This window comes from Chrysochloris asiatica, unplaced genomic scaffold (genome assembly GCF_000296735.1).
Source record: "Chrysochloris asiatica unplaced genomic scaffold, ChrAsi1.0 scaffold00230, whole genome shotgun sequence".
Taxonomy (NCBI): Eukaryota; Metazoa; Chordata; class Mammalia; order Afrosoricida; family Chrysochloridae; genus Chrysochloris; species Chrysochloris asiatica.
Genome location: NW_006408748.1, coordinates 1599878 through 1620125, shown reverse-complemented (window position 1 = coordinate 1620125; position 20248 = coordinate 1599878). Strand labels below are relative to the sequence as shown.

General features: G+C 39.7%; 1 protein-coding gene and 1 pseudogene across 1 annotated transcript in view; both read right to left on the bottom strand.

Moving 5' to 3' along the window:
* Positions 1 to 5453: 5453 nt before the first annotated feature.
* KLHL5 (kelch-like family member 5) overlaps positions 5454 to 20248 on the bottom strand; it is a 107989-nt gene continuing 93194 nt past the window's right edge. Inside the window, exons 9-11 of the mRNA XM_006873211.1 lie at positions 19870 to 20082; positions 15433 to 15604; positions 5454 to 5510 (exon numbers count right to left, since the gene is read on the bottom strand). Coding sequence (XP_006873273.1) covers positions 5454 to 5510; positions 15433 to 15604; positions 19870 to 20082 — 442 coding nt within the window. The remainder of the gene's footprint in view (positions 5511 to 15432; positions 15605 to 19869; positions 20083 to 20248) is intronic.
* On the bottom strand, positions 11562 to 14880 carry LOC102833204 (annotated as a pseudogene).

Sequence of the window (20248 nt, the reverse complement as noted above, 5' to 3'; positions counted from 1 at the left end):
ATGGGCTTCCCTTTTCACTCTTCTTCCTGAGAAATTTCAAGATAACACTGTTGGTCATTGTGACATAACTCAGGATTTAATTTTTGTCCTATTTCCTTTTTAGTCTCCCTGTCCCACTCCACAATCCCCGTTCAGGCCTTTTTTTCTAGTTATAAACAGTTCAGAGCGAGCTCTGGCCATTTGGTTTTAAGTGGAAACTGTCTCTTTAAATTTTGAGGAGATCTGTGTGCATGTGTAGTAGAACCCTCCAGGGGTTGGTGTGGGTGTCCACTCGCTCAGGCACCCCCTCTAGTCACCATAATGGAGGTGCACAGACAGCGAGAGACCAATGAACAGATACAAAAAAAAGAGAAGAATGTCCACTCCTTTATCTCCATGGTTCTGTCAGGTGTCCATGGCTACTCTGATCCTACCCCCTTGGTCTCGACCAAGATGGCGGCTCCTGGAGCAGCTGAGCATCTTGAATTAGGAAGCAATGGATTTCTTGCTTCTGCTACTAATTCCCCTAACTGTAAGCCTTCCAACCTTCTAAATATTCCTTTCTATGTGGTTCAGAATTCTGGCACTATCCCAAGCCTGCTTAGTCTGGTATTCTGTGTTGTTGCTGATGGAGCTTTTCACTGCACTGCAATCCTGTCCGCCATCTTGTTTATTCTACCCAGAGAAACTATTTTGTACTGAAATTTTCTTTGTTGGGAAGTTTTGGTTATTGATTCAATCTCTTTACATTTCATTAGTCTGTGATGAGTTTCTATTTATTTTTTAGTTAGTTCTGGTGTGTTTCTAGAAAAATTCCCATTTAATCTGGGTTATCTAACTTGTTGGCAATAAAGTTCATTTTTAATGAATTATTTTTAAAAATTTAGTCATACCATGACTAAATTTATCTAATGTTTCTGAAAACTTGAAAGGTTATTTTTTTCTTGCATTTACTTTTCTAAAACAAAATGTATATATAAGTTTCATCAGAGATTTATACAAAATGTTTCCTCAAATACTAAGGAATCAACAATTTCCAATGCGGTGTGACTAATACGAAGTTTACTACTAAAGGGAAAAATTCATTGAACATCAGCTCTGAGATCCTTTGTTCTACATGCACTTTTGAAATGGACTTGAATATCTGGCTTGAAATGTTAATAGTTTAAATTCAATCAAGGTTTGCACCAGGACTGTATTCTTTCACCATACTTATTCAGTCTGTATGCTGAGCAAATAATCCAAGAAGCTGCATTATTTGAAGAATGTGGCATCATGTTTGGAGGAAGACTCATTCAAAACCTTCAATATTCTCTGCCTGTACACTTTAAAATATGTTTAGACCACTCACACCTGATTCCAGTGTACATTAGTTGTCCAAAGAAAAACAAATTTCTTCTCATTGGCCATTCAACAGAACAGTCCTGTGAATTGTCACAGATTTGAGATGTACATTCCAGGTTCACCAGCCACCAGAATGACAGTGCTTCCTGTTTAAGAAAAGAAAAACAAAATGGTTACCTGGTCTCCAGCCCTTCTTTTTTAAATTAAAACAATTTTCTTTTTTAATTTAAAAAGCTTTCATTGTGAGTGATATTTTACATGGGAGAACATCAGTTTTGCACTCATCCTATCATATTTAGTTTCACTGCAATGATTACAATCCCCTCCATGCATTCAACAGTATTTGCTTCTATTCCCTCTGGTTGTTGTTGTTTTTTGATGTACACAAAAGCACTCAGGAATATATAATCATTTAAACAACCAGGGGGATTCTACAAACCTGCCTCCTGGCCACCAGCACACAGCCTTGTCTTTCCATGACTCTAGAGTCCTCAGCTGCTCTGTCTCTCCATGTCTTCATCTTTGCCTCCATTACTGGTGTCACTGCTTCTCCAGTTAGGGTCCCACATTCCCCTCATGCTCTTCTCCTTTAATGGTCCTAGGGTTCTCAGCTCCTGGACTATAAGATTAACTTCTCCCCACCCTTTATGTTTCAACTTTTTTTATGTCACAACTTTTACAGTTGTGACAGTCGCAATTACTCACAACAATTATAAGAATCTCATCTCCATCCCTTTTCACCAGAACAGTCTAGATAGGAGGAAAACTATTCAGTGTGTGTGTGTGTGTGTGTGTGAGGGGGGTTTCTACCTCTCGCCTCCCATGAAACTGAACTCCCTTTTGAAAACTTGTGACCGAGCCACTTTGTGCCTTTATAGCCTCCCCCCATTTTACATAGTCAATGTTTAAGTTGCCTGTCCCTATCAATCCTGTGTATAGAGGGGATAGGTTTGATCCTTGATGTGAAGACTTCTTCCTTCTCTGTTGGTATTTTGAGACGTTACATCCATAAGTTTAGGTCAAGTTCCTCAAATTGTAACAATTTATACTTGTTTATCAAATTTCTTTATCTTCCTTTAATTCAGTTCTGATCATCAAGCCATCGAGGGTAGGTCAATTGGGTACTATCTGCAAATTTGGGCATTCTTGTGTCTTCGCTCACTTCATTATCAGCTGGATGCTTCACTCTCAGCTCTAGCCCTCCGTGTTTATGTCCTTGGCCATGGGCTCAGGAGTCCCCAGGTCTCACCACACTTTGGGCCAATCAGCCCTTCCTCTTCTCTCTCTCATCTCCAGGTTGATGGGAGTCTATAGAATGTGGTCAAACTCAGCCCATTTCTTCATTGCTGCCTTTTCCCCGCTTCCACTCACCAGTAGACCAACGTGGTCACCAGCAAGCTGACATGCCTACTTGTGTATTCCTTTAGAGTTTCAGTCTTGGAGGGAGGATTTGTCTTGAAGGGACTTGATTGCTTCCATTGAAGGCTCCCTGGAGAACAACTTGCTTCTTCTTTTAGTAGCCAGACTGCCATTTTTGTTTTTGATTTTTCCTGCTGTTCTTTTTTTCAAGAAGTATCTTCTGTTCCTCTAGCTGCTCCAGGCTAGTCTGCATGTCCTTTCAAGTGGGAATGTCCCACCTCAGAAGATTCAGGATGGGGCTCAGGATTCCACCTATTGTCCTATACACTACAAGGGCTCCGCAAGTAGCCTATTTCACTGGGCAAGTTCTAGTACCTCTTTTAGGTATTCCAATTATAGCCCTTTTCTCTTGCTCTATAATTCTCTCCTTCCTCTCGAGCCCAAATAAACAAAGAATTTATACATATTTATGTTATAGGTCTAGGTGAATTAAAAAAAAAAAGTAAAAGTTTCACTGCTGTTTATATATAATGTCTGAATTATTTTGTGCAGGAAAGGCCAAGATTTGCATGTGAAATTCGGTGCATTCACCATCTCCATGTGTGGTCTCCTTCTGGCTGAGATACAGGTTTTAAAGAAAACTGTAAAGGAGCAGGGAGTGGGCCTGCCTACATCCCTGACACCCCAACCCTTACCTTGGTCTGATTCAATGCAGTATTTAGTGCGGAGATATTTTGAGTGCAGTATGTCTCTTCATGTGGTTTTAGAACTAAGCTCAATGTAACAGGACTGAGGGTCTTATTTTGGTTTCAAGCCCCCAGTCTCAGAGTGTGAATACATGCAGAGGCTTCTGTCAAGGGCCTTTGGGAGAACAGATAATGACTAGCACTTAGCTGCTAAGAGGTATGTATATGGGGCACCTTTGTTCAAATCACCTTCCTTTCTGATGCTGGAAGCTTTGCCAGGTCCACTGAGGCTGCCATCTGCTACGGGGCAACCAGTGACCCTAAAGCAGTGTGCCCCTTAACGACTCAATCCAGTGAAATTCCAGCGTGTGGGGCTGTATGGTCCAGTGCTTATCCTATAGTGTCACACAGGACTAGAAGTACTCTATTTCTTGGGTTTCAAAGTAGAACTAATTGTTGAACATTCAAAATCACTTTATTAAAAAAAAAAAAAAATTTCAATTTTTAAAGAAAGCAACTAAAATCAAGGCTATTCTGATATATAAAGTAGAAAAACACATTAACCACAACATTGTATTTTAAAAGAAGGGACTTTACTTTGTACTCATTTTATGTTAAGATATAAGTTAATGACTTATATGTTACAGCTTTATCACAAAATGTTACTGCCCAGTGTATTTTGCAAACAATAAATATTCACTGAGAGTATTAACATTCACATATGTAGTTAGAGTTTACAAATGTACAAAACTTTGGGTAACAAACATTTTAAACTTATTTTTCAAATATTCAGTAAGCCCATTCCCCTAAAATAGTTTGATTACAATGGGTTACAACTGCGACAGACATTAGAAACAAGGAAGGGGAGGCAAATAAAGACTTGAGAACGTAAGAGTATCAAAGCAATTTTGTCAATATAAAAAGATAAAATCAAAATATTTTTCTTCATATAAAAGAAAACAAATCCTCATAATTAAATACTAGGTAGGTGAAAGAACATTATATGGTATATAACATTTAATTTGTTTTCTCTACAAAGATTTGTATATCTTAAATTTAATGCCAAATACTACGCTTCAATTTAAGAATATCATAACATGTAGCTCTTGGTGAGTCTAAATGTAAATGGAATGAATATTTAAATAATTTTTGAAGTTTGTGTCAAGTTTTTATTTGGTCATTATTCTGTTAGCTCTTTAATGTTTTTCTTACTAATGCCCATTTAAAAAATAAAATCCACAACCAGAGCATATATAATGCAGCTGTTTCAGAAAATACTATATAGCAGAGTCTTTAATGGAGTCCTGGTGTGGTGCTGTAGGATAAGCACTGGACTGCTAGCTGCCAGGTTGGTACTTCAAACCCACCAGCCGCTCCTTGTAAACCCTGTACAGGATCACTAAGAGTTGGAGCCAACTTGACAGCATTTAACAACAACAGTGTTTGGTAAGTTATTAAAATAGTGGTTGTGGTTAAATAAGCAAGGAGACAAATGAAATTTACGACAACTAATGTATGATAAACAAGATTAAAAAGTTAGGAAACAAAGTTTTAGAAGTTTTATCTGGTATATTTGCACTTTAATAAAAGAAATCTGGATAATGTGAGTAAAAAGTGCTTGACTAAGAATAAACAAACTTCCCAGTTAACATTGGGTTATATTTGAGAACAGGCCATTTGTCCGTGTCCTTTATATCAAGAATATATGTTGACTATCTACCAGTTGTGGAGTCCTGTTATAGCACTCTGGGTTAATGAGCTGGACTGCAAGGTTGGTGGTTCAAGCTCACCAGTTGCTCCTCGGATATTCTATTCAGGGTCACTATGAGACGGAACCGACTCAATGGCACTTAACAACAACATCCACCAATTGTAGTTTTGATTTACTTAGAAAATGAAAGTCTTGAATCCTGGTTTGTTTGCATCGTCCTCCTTTGTTTTAACATTTTCACTTTGAGATCAGAGCTTTGTGCTCAGGAATGCAGTCCTGCAAATAGAGCAGAAATGTATCCACTGACAGTGGAACAGTTGTATTCGATTCATGAAAGAAGAAAACATCCTTCGTTTAGGAAACAGAGGATTAAATTACAGTTTTACAGTCACAACACAAGCGCCAGCTCTTCCTAGACACAGTGGAGCAACCTAAAACAAAAGAAACAGAAAGAAAGATGTTGGGTCTGTAGGTACAACAATGCCAACAATAGCACATACCAGCTGATAAACTCTGAAACAGTTCTATCCTTGTTGACAGAGTTGCTGCCCAAGACCCCCTGGGTCACCCCCTTCGCATAGAGAATGAACTATGAAAACGAACTTACAAAATCTATTGGATAGGTTTTAAAGGACTATTTTGAGCAAAGTATCAATCTCTGCATTTACCTAGGAGAATTTACATGTTAGCATCTGGTGTGTGTGTGACAAATGCAAGTTACTAACAAAATTTGATTTATACTTATGTATGTGGGGGTAATAAAGTGTCTTTGTCAAATAAGAGAGGGCTTACAAAGTTCATGGAAGAATGTAATTAAAAGAAAATGGAGAGGAACAAACAAGATGGTGGAACGGTTAGCAGTGCAGTGAGGAGCTCCGTTAGCAACAATGCAGAATACTGGACCAAGCAGGCTCAGGGGACAGTCCCAGCACTCTGAACTACACATAAAGGAATATTTAGAAAGTTAGAAGGCTTACAGCCAGTGGAATTTGTAGCAGAAGCAAAAAATCCAGTGTTTTCTAGTCCAAGGCTCCCATCTGCTCCCTGAGTGGTCTGACAGAACCACGGAGATAAAGGTGTAGACATGCTTTTTTTCGTATCTGTTCATTGGTCTCTCGCAGTCTGTTGACCTCCATTCTCGTGACTAGAGGGGATGCCTGAGTGAGTGGACACCTCCCCCAGCCCCAAAGGGTTCTATTACGCATGTGCACAGATCTCCTCAAAATTAAAGTCACAGTTTCCACTTAAAACCAAACGGCAGTGCAAAACGGCCACAGATGGGCCTGAACTGTTTATCACTAGGAAAAAGGCCTGAATGGGGGTTGTGGAACGGGACAGGCAGACTAAAAAGGAAATAGGCCAAAAATTAAATCCTGAGTTATGTCACAAAGACCAACAGTGGCATCTTGAAATTTCTCAGGAAGAAGAATGAAAAGGAAAGCCCAAATCCTGATAACATCTACCTGGAGGCAATAAGAAAGCATAAAAAATACCAAAATACACACCCATTTAAGTATTAAGGCCACAGCTAACTACTAAATATGCCCCCAAAATAGAAACAGATACTCATGTAAACACATGTCCACAAACGACATAAAGTGACTGAGACAAATGAGCTGGAAGTAGACCTACACTCCATACTGGAAGATGGGCAGGCTCTGGAAATGCCTGAGAAAGAATTCAGAAAAATGATTATAAAATGTATCAATACACTTTACAATGGAGTTGAGAAAAATAAGCAAGAAGTTAGGAAAGCACTACAGGAACAATCAAATAAGATAGATACAGCATTGGAAACAATTCAAAACCTACAGAAAGAGGTCCAAACAATTAATAATAGAATATCAGAAATGGTAAAGGAGTAGAATTGAAGAGATGCAGGCCATAACTAGTGAGCTGGAAGATAAATCTCTCAATACCACTAAGATAGAAGAACAAGCAGATAAAAAGATTAAAAAAATCTGAAGAAGGTCTAAGATTCATGTTGGACAACATGAAGAGGAATAACTTGAATTACTGTCATTCTAGAACAGGAAGAATCACGCAAGTTGACAGAGGAGTTAGTTGAAGAGCTGCTGGAAAAGAATTACCCTAACATCCTGAACATGAAAAGATAAGCATTCAAGAAGCTCAACGAACCCCAGGAAGGATAGACCCTAAAAGACAATCACCGAGGCATATAATAATCAAGCTCTCCAAATTCAAAGATAAGGAAACAATCCTGAAAGCAGCTAGGGAAAAAAGAAGTGTAACATACAAAGGCAAGCAAATCAGACTAAGCTCAGATCTCTCAACAGAAACCATGCAGGCAAGAAGGCAATGGTGAGACATACATAAAACCTTGAGAAAAAAAAAAAAAGCCAACCAAGAATCCTCTACCCAGCAAAGCTGTCAATCAAATACAAAGGTGTAATCAAACATTCCAGGATAAACAGAAGCTAAGGGATTTTGCCAAAGCCAACCCTGTGATGAAAAACTTCCTAAAGGGAGTTCTGTGGACTGAGAACCAACAAGAACAGACAACAACTACAGAATGACATACATGGCAGCATCAACCTGAACTCAATCGACAAATGAAAGAGTTGAGAACAGAATAAATCTATGAGAACAAATTCAGAGGATCTGGGAGGTCAGTCTATGGTCAAAACAATTACAATGTGAAAGAAGGTAAACACAGAACAGAGTTCCAGGTGTGAGATGGTCAGGTAGATTACAGGATAAAATACACTGTCTTAAATGGAGGGAAAAGTTAATGGAATATAAGGTAACCACAATGGTGAGGGTTGGAGTGGGGTGGAGGGAGGCAATGGCAGAGCACAGGATAAGGGCAGACACATAGTCCGGGTGTTGGGGAGGGCAATACAAGGAGTGGGAGGAGGTAGGAGAACAAGGTAGATAGGGGAACACTGAGATAGGTGTGCATGGGCTAAGTGGGACAGAGGTAAATAGTGATGTATGCTCAACCTTGGAACAACAGGGCTCTGTGTTACAGGGATCTAGGCATAGTTTGAAGAGGGGAAATAATACTAAGATGCTTGACTGTCTTATGAATTTTGGTTTCTCTTGCCTACTATTGTAAAATAGACACTTCAGTGGGATAGAAAGGAATGTTGGGAAACATGATTACAGAAAACTTGTAAGCCCATCTTCAGCCTATAACTGACTGGAATACCTAAAAGGGGTTCTAGAACTTGCCCAGTGAAATAGGCCTCTTGTGGAGTCTTTGCAGAGTATAGGACCTTAGGTGGAATCCTGAGTCCCATCCAGAACCTTATGAGGTGGGATATTCCCACTAGAAACGACAAGCAACCAGCCTGGAACAGCTCGAGTGACAGAAGATACATCTTCAAAGAAAGATTATCAGGAATAACCCAAAACAAAAATGTTAGTATGACTGGCTACTACAAGAATAAGCAAGCTGTTTGCTGGGAAGCCATCGAGGCAAGCAATCATGTTCCTTAAGGACAAACTCCCCTCTAAGACTGAAACTCAAAGGAAACACATGAACAGCCATGTAAGCTTGCTGGCGACCTTTGATCTACTAGTGAGTGGAAGAGGAGGAAAGGCAGCAATGAAGAAAAGGACTGAGTTCAACCACAGTCATTGACTCCCATTGACCTGGAGATAAGAGAGAGAAGAAGAAAGGCTGGTTGATCCAGAGTGTGGTGAGACCTGGGGACGCCTGAGCCTGTGGACAAGGACATAGCTACAGAGGGCTAGAGCTGAGAGTGAAGCATCTAGTTGATATGAAGTGACATGCACAAGAACACCCAAACTAGCCTTGATGGCTTGATAATCAGAACTCGACTAGAGGAAGATAAAAAAAATAAACAATTTTTGATAAAGGAAACAAGGGTAAATTGCTACAATTTGATGAACCTGACCTATTTTCATGGAGGTATTAACTCTAAATACCAACAAAGAGGGAAGGAGTTTTCACATCAAGTATCAATTGCTATCCCCTCTGTACACAGGGTAGATAGGGACAGGCAACTTAGATATTGGCTACCTAAAATGAGGGGCGATAAAGGCATGAAGTGACTGGCTTACAAGGTTTCAAGGGGGAGCATAGTTTAATAGTGTGTGGGGAAAAAATGAGTCCATGAGATAGTTTTCATGTTGTCTAGATGGGTCTGGTTAAAAGAGATGGGGATAAGATTCTTATGATTCAACAGTGAGTAATTGTTATCATGACTAATTGCAACTCACAATTGTAAAGGTAGAAGTTTTGTAACAAAAACAGGGGAGTGGTGAATCTTACAAACCAGAAACAAGGATCCTAGGACTATCAAGGGAGAAGAGCACAAGCGGAATGTGAGACCTTATCCAGAGAAGCAGCAACACCAGAGGTAGAGGCAGAGATGGAGACATGGAGAGAGGGAGCAGCTGAGGACTCTACATTCATGGGAAGAGAGGGACTAAGAGCTGGCGGCCAACAGGATGTGTCCTTTGGTGAAATTATTATATATGCCTGAATGTTTTTTTTTTTTTTTCAAAGCTAAAGTGAATAGAGAAAAATACTGTTATCTGATGGTACCTGGAGGGGATTATAATCATTGTAATGAAATAAGGTACGTGATTTGTTGAATGTAAAACTGATGATCTGCCCTATAAACTTTTACTCAATCCACAATAAAAACATTAAAAGAAAGAGACAATGGAATTTTTCTACAAACTTTTTGGAGCTCCCTTATACATGTTATCAGAAAAACTTCCTACTCAGTATGGCCCTCTCAGACAAATGAGTGAACTTTAAGAACAGACCTAGACTTTTAACTGTAAGAGAATTCTCAGTTTTTCTCCAACGGAGTCAATTGTTTTGATCACTGTTTTAACTTCTTAATCTATTTTAAAATCACATGTGTTTACAGTATTCTAGGAGCAACCTCTAAATCATTTAAGTCAAAACTTCTGTTAGCAAATTAAGCAGATTTTCTCAAAATAACTAAGACACTAGATCGTTAACATTGTGAATAGTTGTCATGACAACCCACTAGAAAGTTTAGCTTACAGAATTTATTAAATACAATGCAGAAGTTGCCTCTTTGTTTGGGTCAAAGCTGGTAGTGTGTGGGTGCTGGTTTAAGATTTGTAATTGCATTTTAGTCCCTGTACAAATGTTCTCTTTCCCATCTGTCAAAACACTGATAGAAAAATGTTTATTTTGCAAAACCTATGGAGTCCTGGTGAGGCACTGCAGGATAATGCAAGGTCAGTTTGAACCACAAGGGCGGTGGTTCAAACCCACCACTTGCTCTTTGGAAACCGTAGACAGGGTAGCTATGAGTTGGAACTGAGTCAATGGCACTTAGCAATACCAATGGTTTTATAATGGAGCTTGGGTAGCATAGTGGCTTACAAGTTGGGCTGCTATCCACAAGGTCAACAATTTGAAACTACCAGCTCCTCAGAGGGACAAAGATGAGGCTTTCTGCTCTTATAAAAACTTACAGTCTAGGGAACCCTATGCTGTTGTTAAGGGATTCAGGGTTGCTCTGAGTCGGAACTGCCTCCACAGCACCTTACCACCACCACCATGGTTAAAAATCCATATTGAACTGTATCAGTGGCATATAAACAAAACAGCTATGGAGTCATAAATGTTTTTATTTTGATAAAGTGATTCAGCATAAAATATTAATTATCTGTAATAACAAGTCTCAAATACTGGTCAGTAGATTTCTTTGTAACTGGTTTAAGGCCTTGTGTCAAATACATCTCAGAAAATATAATCTTCTGTTTTGTGGCTCCTTGGTTGCCATTCACAGCTGTTTTTGACACGGTGGAAAGCTGAAGGTTGGTAACAACATCATTTTTAGTGAAATCTCTTAGCATTTATTTCCAAACGCGCTAATTCAAACCCTCAATCTTATCTGTTCTTCCCTTCACCAATTGATCTCACTTATTTAAGAAATACGAGCCAAGTTACACAGTGTAAGTCCCTTTTTTAAAAACCCCTTCTCTTTATTTAAAAACTCCCTGTACCTGTCTACAACCCCCTTGCCTCTTTTCCTCCAGCCTCAGGATAATCAGTCTTTGTTGTCATTTCTGTTACTGGCCCTTATTCCAGGAAGGTGCCCTTCAGTTTTGCTTTTTTTTGGTAAAACAGCAATCTCTCTCAGTCTCTTATTGTCATTTCTACTGTGAAAGAAATTAACAAAAGCCTTTGGCTCAATGTAAACTCTGCCATTTCTTTGCTATGTGACCTTCAGCCAGTTATTGACCTATGTCTCCGATCTCTCATCTTGTATTGTGAGAAAAATAATAGTATTAACCTTATAGGGTTGTTGGGAGATAAGTTCTTTAATGTAAAATGCTTAAAACCTAGCCTGGTACATAAAATATGCTCAGTAAATGTTAACTTTCTATCATCATTATTTTAAAATTGCATGTCTCTATACTTCCAACTCTTACTTTTATTCTTCCATTTATTTATTTATTTTAACAAATCCACAATGCTACTCATTTACTTTTCAGTAAGTTTAAATCCCTGAGGAATACAGCATCACACATATTCTCTGTCCAATGGCCTTAGCAGGAAGGTTGCTTCGGAATTTGGCACGAACCACGCCACTGTTTCCAATCCCCAGATTACTCTGGTTTTGTTAGAATTGCCGCCACGAGTCACTGTGTTGTACACAGTGACTTTGTACATGTAAGCACATCTCTTGCCTAAGTAAAATTCAGTTTCATCTCAAGCATAAACACCTTCAATTTTAAGCAGAGCTGTATGCTCCTGTTGGCTCCGGAGACCCTGTTTATAGCCAACAAAAATGGCCTTGGACCATAGCCTTCCAGATATAGTGCCAGCTTTGAAGCCCTGTTCCCAGCAGGCCTCCACAGACTCCAAGATGGCAGAAAGAGCTTCCCTTTACTTAAAAAATTTTTTTTAAAGTTTTTATTGTGAATTGGAACATCAGTTTTACACTCATTGTTTCATTGCAATAATTATAATCTCCTCTATGCATCATCATTCAACAGTATTTGCTTCCATTTCTTTTTTTTGGGTGGGAGTGGGGGTGATGTACACAAAAGCACTCAGGAATATATAATCATTTGAACCACCAAAGGACACATTCTGCAAGCCTGCCCCCTAGCCACCAGCACCTGGCTGCCAGCACACAGTCTTTGTCTTTCCATGAGTCTAGATCCTCAATGGCTCTCTCTGTCCATGCGCTCATCTCTGCCTCCATCTCTGGTGTCACTGCTTCTCCGGATAGGGCCCCACATTCCACTCCTGTTTTCTCTTTATTTTTTAAACTCTGGGTGCTGACTTTTGCTTCTATCACATCATCAAAGGTCCCTGAAAAGCTCAAGAATGCCTAACTATGTTCATTCATTTATATGGCTGAAACCTCTCATCCCTTTAAAGGCTCTATTCTCTTCTCACTTATAGCCGAAGGAACTTTCGGATCAGTCCTTTGCTATTTTCAGAAGTTGCACCTTCTAATAGATCCAGTAGTGTGAGCACATAAAGCACACTGCCACCAAGTCAATTCCGACTCATTTTGACCCCAGGATAGAGCAGAACTGCTCCCTAGGATTTCTGAGACCATAAAGCTTTATGGGAACAGACTTCATCTTCCTCCTGCAGAGCAGCTGGTGAGTTTGAACTACCGATTTTGTAGTTAGCATCCCACCAGGGCTCCTTGAATTCACCCCTCGCTTCCCTTACCACTGCAGTACCTTTCTAAATGCTCTGCTCTTCTCCAGCTTTCACCTCTGCTTGCCCTTACCCCAATATACCCTGTCCTCAATTGCTGCCACACTGAGCGTCACTCTCTTGGTTAAAAGTCTGCTGGATTCTCATGCCCAATCCCTTTAATGTAGTCTTCACAGACCCCCATGCTGGCCTCAGTCAATATGAACTCCTCCTCTTTTCAAGCATGAATCCTTATGTTGTTGTGAAATGTTGTTGAGTAAATTTAGGGTTTCTGAGGCTGTAAATCTTTGCGGGAAGCAGAAAGCCTCAGCTTTCTCCTGTGGAGCAGCTGGTGGGCTTGAACCATTACCTTGTGGTTTGCAGTCCAGTGCTTATCCTCTAGAGCCACTGTGCTCCCTTGAATGTGTCCTTATAAATCAACCATAATTTTTTAAATAATGCTTTATTGTGAATTATGTGATAGTTTACATGGGAGAACATTAGCTTTACATTTATCCTATCGTATATCGTTTCATTGCCATGGTTACAGTCCCCTCCATGCATTATAAACCAACCAAAGGGTATACCCTACAAGCCTGCCCCTTGGTCATCAGCACACAGCCCCTATCCCTCTCTGGGTCTTAAGTTCCCAGCCGCTCCATCTCTCCACGTCATCATCTCTTCCTCCATCTCTGGCATCACTGTTTCTCTGGTAGGGTCCCATACACTGCTCTTTTCCCTTGATGGTCCCAGGGACCTCTGCTCCTAGACTGGAAAGTCAATCACTCCCCTCCTTTTGCAACAAAACATCTACCTTTACATTTCCAACCCTCACAATCAGTTCTGATAACAATTATTCACTATTTTATCACAAGAGACCTATCCCCATCGCCTTTCATCAGCCCCGCCTAGACAGATTGGATACTACTCCGAGGAAATTCTACCTTCCTCCGCACCCTCTGGATCTAGGCTCCCTCTTGACAGCTTGTAAGTCAGTCACTTCTTGCCTTAGTAGTCCTCCCCAACCCTCATTTTGGGTAGCCAGTGTCCAAGTTGCCCATCCCTGTCTACTCTGTGTATGGAGGGGGTGGGAATGATCCTCGCTGTAAAGATTTGTTCCCTCTTTGGAGCTACTGCATCCATAACAACTGTAATTATTAAATATAACTTGCATATTTCTGCTAGAGTGATATTTATTTATGTTCCCTCATAGAATTCCCCCCTCTTACCACCTAGCTGAACTCAATGAATTCAAGCCCCACTTTTCCCTGAAGTCCTCCTAAGTGTTTTTCTCTTTGATTTTCTACACCACGCACTGTGTATACCACTGAGTACTTAATACCAAACACCAAGCCGTTGCCATCTGGTTGGTTCAGACTCAGAGTGACCGTACAGGGCAGAGTGCTGGTGCTAGTGGTGATATGCTGTCGAGTCGGTGCTGACTCATAGTGACTCTCTACAGGGTTCCAAGGTACATCTTTATAGAAGCAGACAGCCGTCTTTGTCCCTCAGAGTGGTTGGCGACTTCAGACTACCAACCTCTTGGTTAGCAGCTGAGCACTAAACCACTGTGCCACCAGGACCCCCATCATTTCACAGCAACCACCACTCCGTGCACAGGTCGATATGACCTACATAAGTAACAGTGACAGCTACCACAGCAGGGATTCTTGTAAGTTGTGCCTTCTTGATAGTACTTAGCACTGCTTCTTGTGCGGAGTAAAGCCCTGGCTCACTTATACATTTACTGACTGCCTTTTATGTAGCAGATTCTGAACTGGCTGTAACAGGCACAAAATGATTGATTCTGTTCTTGGTAATGATGGAAGCAAAGATTTCAAAAGATGATTCTTAGAAGTGCTAGATCCTTCCCAGAAATAGACTAAGCTAGAATTCTTTTTGTGAGTAAGCCTGTCAAGTCAAAGTTTTTTATTTGTGGCGCTGTGGGTTAGTGTGCTGGACTGCAAGGTCAGTTTGAACTACAAGGTTGGCGGTTCAAGCTCACCAGCCACTCCTCGAAAACCCTATACAGGGTCGCGATGGGTTGGAACTGACTTGATGCACTTAACAACAGAAAAATCATCTTTATTAGGTCTGACCAGAAATTTGACCTGCTCCCAAATATCAGTCACTTGAGTATTTACAAGTTTTTCGCTCATGTGTGGAGAATTGGCTCAAAATGTTTTGACTACAAACCTTGTTTGCTCTTTTCCACAGTCCCTCCTCCCTTTATTGTAATCCTCTTAGGCTCCTCTAAGGAGCTCTGATAGTAGTGTTACAAGTTGGCTGTTAACCTAAGGGTCAGCAGTTCGAAATTACCAGCTGCTTCATGGGAGAAAGATGAGGCGTTCTGCTCCCATAAAGATTTACAGCCTCGGAAACCCTATACAGGGTTGCTATGAATTGGAAGCGACTCCACAGCACATGATCACCACCACCTTGTGATCCTATAAACTCTATCAAGGCTAGACTATTTATCAATTCATGACAAGCAAATGGTGGCATTTCAAAGGTAATTTTGGATTTTAATTATGTTGTAGATTTTGGGATTGCCCTGGCTTTCTCATGTGTAATCAAGAGATTACTTATCATATGAGTATTCTATGCTACGTATTTCCATATTGGATGAAACTGAGAGGATTTGTTTTACCACATTAATTGTTTAAGCCAGAACTGAGCAAATGTAAAAACAAAAAGAGAACGTGCCATACCTGGGCCCACTCGTTTGTCTGAGGATCATAAGCCTCCACTGTATTAAGGTAAGTCTGTCCGTCATACCCTCCAACAGCATAGAGCTTATCACCGAGTAAACAGACACCCACCGCATCTCTGCTGATGCTCATAGATGCCACTGCAGTCCACACATCTGTTTTGGGATCATATCTGAAAGAAAATTTTAGAGCTGAAGCTGACATGGACCTTAAAATATTTTATGTAAAAACAGTTTGATTCTTCAAGCCTATCTTCTGTTTTATAATCTACTAAATAAGAGTACATCTAATATATTTTAAAGAAAAAGATCAGTATTTTCCTGAAAACTTTTTTTTTAAGGTTTTATTGTGGATTGAGTGAAAGTTTACATGGCAGATCATCAGTTTTACATTCAACAAATCATACACCTTGTTTCATTGTAATGATTATAATCCTCTCCATGTACCATCAGTTAACAGTATTTCTCTCTATTTACTTTAGCTGTTTTTGTTTTTTTTTTTAAAACAAAAAGCACTCAGGCATATATAATAATTTACACCTCCAAAGGGCACATTCTGCAAGTCTGCCTCCTGGCCACCAGCTCTCAGTCCCTCTCTTTCCATAAATGTAGAGTCCTCAGCTACTCCCTCTCTCCATGTTCCCATCTCTGCCTCTGTCTCTGGTGTGGCTGCTTCTCTGGATAAGGTTCTGCATTCTGCTTGTGTTCTTCTCCCCTGATGGTCCTAGGGCTGCTTTCAGGATTCTGTCCTTATCTTTGAATTTGGAGAGCTTGATTATTACATGCTTTGGTGATTGTCTTTTACAGTCTATCCTTCCTGGGGTTCGTTGAACTTCTTGAATGCTTATCTTTTCACTTTTCAGGATGTTAGGGAAGTTTTCTTTCAGAAGCTCTTCAACTATCTGCTCTGTGAACTTGTGGGATTCTTCCTGTTCCAGAATGCCAATAATTCTTGTGTTATTCCTCTTTATGTTGTCCAACATGAATCTTATGCCTTCTTCAGATTTTTTTCCTTTTTTGTGCTTGCTCTTCTTAGTATTGGTGAGAGATTTATCTTCTAGCTCACTAGTTCTGGCTTCTGTCTCTTCAGTTCTACTCCTTTGCCCTTTAAGTCTATTATCCATTTCTGATATTATATTATTAATCATTTGGACCTCTTTCTGTAGGTTTTGAATGATTTCCAATGCTGTTTTTTATCTTATTTGATTGTTCCTGTAGCGCTTTCCTGACTTCTTCCTTATTTTTCTCAACTCCATTATATAGTGTTTTGATACATTTTATAATCATTTTTCTGAATTCCTTTTCAGGCATTTCCAAAGCCTGCCCATCTTCCAGTATGGAGTGTAGGTCTATTTCCAGCTCATTTGCCTCCATCACTTTATCTCGTTTCTGGACATGTGTTTATATGGTCATCTGTTTCTGATTTTTGGCATATTCAGGAGTTAGCTGTGGCCTTAATACTTAGATGGGTGTGTATTTTGGTATTTTTTATGGTTTCTGATTGCCTCCAGGTAGATGTGATTAGAAGATGGGCTTCCCTTTTCACTCTTCTTCCTGAGAAATTTCAAGATGCCACTGTTAGTCATTTTGACGTAACTCAGGATCTAATTTTTGGTCTATTTCCTTTTTAGTCTGTTTGTCCCATTCCACAAGCCCCATTCAGGCCTTTTTCCTAGTGATAAACAGTTCAGGGCTGTCTGTGGCCATTTTGCACTGCTATTTGGGGTTAAGTGGAAACTGTCACTTTAAATTTTGAGGAGCTCTGTGGGCATGCATAGTAGAACCCTCCGGGGGTGGGGGTGAGGTGTCTACTCGCTCTGGCACCCCCTCTAGTCACCAGAACGGAGGTGCGCAGACAGCGAGAGACCAATGAACAGGTACAAAAAGCATGTCCACACCTTTATCTCCGCAGTTCCACCAGGCGTCCGTGGCTGCTCTGATTCTTTCCCTGCTTGGCCTCACCCAAGATGGTGGCTCCGGGAGCAGCTGTGCTTCTTGAATTAGAAAGCAATGGATTTCTTGCTTCTGCTACGAATTCCCCTAGCAGTAAGCCTTCCTGTCTTCTAAATATTCCTTTATATGTGGTTCAGAGTTTTGGGACCGTCCCCTGAGCCTGCTTGGTCTGGTAATCTGTGTTGTTGCTAACAGAGCTCCTCACTGCATTTCTACCTGATCCGCCATCTTGTTTGCTCTCTCCTGAAAACTTTTAACTGATACTATTATTGAATCTTTTAGCAGATGCACAACACTTATCTTGCCCAAATGGACTCATGTAAATATGAAAAGCTACTTTAAGGCTTTAGATTGTGTTATGGACAGAATAGTATCCACCCAAAAGATATGCTAAGTCCTAACCTCTGTACCAGTAAATGTAACCTTGTTTGGGGAAATTGGGTTTTCTTTACAGATGTTATGTGTAATTTACCTGCTTTTTCAAAAGGCAAAACAAAAAACAAAAGCAAAAAACCCCTCCAAATTTGCTTATTAGTATACAGAATAGCTCACTGTCATCAGCAAAGCTTGATGTTGCTATTCATCATTCTCCTGGTCACTGGCAATTCATTACATAAACACATTAATCTCAAAAAGTCTAATCCTGTCAGCATGCACATACATTCACTCACTCACTTCCCATTGTTCTTTAAAATCTAAGATTCTTGAGATCTGCCCTGCCTGACCTGCTTCCAGCCTCACAGCCTTGTTTCAGTTTCCTGGAAGGACCATATCCTTTCTGATTCAAAGCTATGGTTTTTCTCAGAAATGGTCTTTGCCTGCCAACTTCTAATCACCCTTCCAGCTTTATTTTTAAATGCTATCTCCTTCTGGAAGCACTCCTTTCAGTCCCAAGAGATATCAAAATGGTTTGTTTTTCTCCTTTATACCACTTATTACAATTCCATTATTAATTTTTGGTCTCTAGTGACAAGATTATAGCCATCATGAGAATAGACAATGTCTTTCCTGTCACCATTTATATTTCTAAGACAGTTATTAAAACAACTCATTAATTTGAGTACTGGTAATTAAATGAAAAAAAAAAAAAGCTTTTATCCTGTATTCTAAAAATGCAGGTTAGAACAACTAAGTTGCATGGTATGTTAGAAGAAAGTAATCTGTATGTTAGAATAACTAAAGATCTCAAGTTGATAGGGAAAGCTCTATTTTATAAAACAATTCCCGGTAATGAATGTAAAAAGAATGACAGAATTAGAGAAGCACAGTTTTTCAAACCCTAATGAAATTATTGATCCAGGCAAGGATTATCAATTGGTATCAAAATAATTAAGTGAATGAGTGACCAAGAATTCGATATGCCAAAGTAACAACACACAGACTACTTTCTAGGCAAAGGGGACAAACCAAATATATCTTCTGATGTGAGGTAATGTGAAGTATACTGTATGAACTGTGATGTATTCTAGCCAAAAATCTAATTCAACCCATCAAGCATTGAGATATAACTTTTTCAGTTTCAAAGAAATACAGGGGCTAAAGGAGTGCTAAATGTCATAGCCAGAAAGGAACCACACAAATTCAGAAAGCAGGATATTTAGCAAGACAACTGGTCCTGTCTCTTGAACCGTCAATGTGACAGAATACAGTCTGTGTCAGATGGGAAAGCTGCTGGAAGAGACACAGCAATATATGGTGTGGATGGAATGGTGCTTTGAACCAATCAGTTACATATTTGGTGTTAGTAGGGGAAGTCTGAACATTCTTTGTGCATTAGATGAGCTTTCCTTCTATTCTTCCACTTGCTACATTTTTTTTTTTTCTTACTTTGTATGTATCCTACATATCTAAATGTTGATTTTTTCGTACCTGTCCTTTCTCTCTCTCACTATATTGAGATCCTTATGTATTTATAACTCTTAAATGTACCAGGGGCTTCAGGAAGTTGGTGGAAACATTCCATATCTTTTAACTTCTATTTTCCCAGGAACTTTTTGAAGCCCCTTATACATCTTTGACCAAAACCTTTACTCTGACCTCCAGATTCATATATTCAACTAGCTAGCTAACATGTCTACTGACATATCTGGCAACGTTTTCTGTTGTTCTGTCAGAAATCCATTGTTTATTAAGTGGCAGTGGCATTTACCTAGTTTCTTGAGCTTAAAGGACCTTCCCTTTTCTATCACATCTCATATCTAATTAACTACCAAGTTCTATTGATTCTACCTTCTAAATCCATTCAGATTATTCAATCATTTCTAAGTCAAGGTTTAAGTAGGCAGTAATATGAGCAGAGAAGAATATGACTAGGCTGTGGGGAGACAGACTGAGGAGTGTCCAGAGCAGACAACTTAAATGTTGACAACGGTCCTGGGTTGTCTTGTATATGGTAAATTCTCAATGAAGAGTTATTCATTTGTTTGGCATTCAGGCTTACATTGGTTTTGGTTGTTGTTTCTCGTTTTCCTTAACTAGAAATTACCTCTCCACACAGTCAGAGAGTCTGGAAGTCAAGTTGGACGCAGGGGCATCGTGTCCTCCAATAGCATAGAGCAATCCGTTCCAGGTAGTTACTCCCACTCCGCCCCTCCGGTTTGACATCTGTGCACAGAGTGTCCATTTATTGGTATGAGGGTCAAAACATTCTACTGATTTGAGACAAGAACTTCCATCACGGCCACCAACTGCATAAAGTCTGTAAAAAGAACAAAGGAAATAACAAATAAGATATAGCTTTTTTTTTTTTTTTGATTATGATAAAGAGTTATACTTACTATATTTCATCAAATCTAAGATGCCATTGATTATAAGACACACTTGTCAATTTATGAACCATTGTGAAAGAAGACTGGTGTGGCACT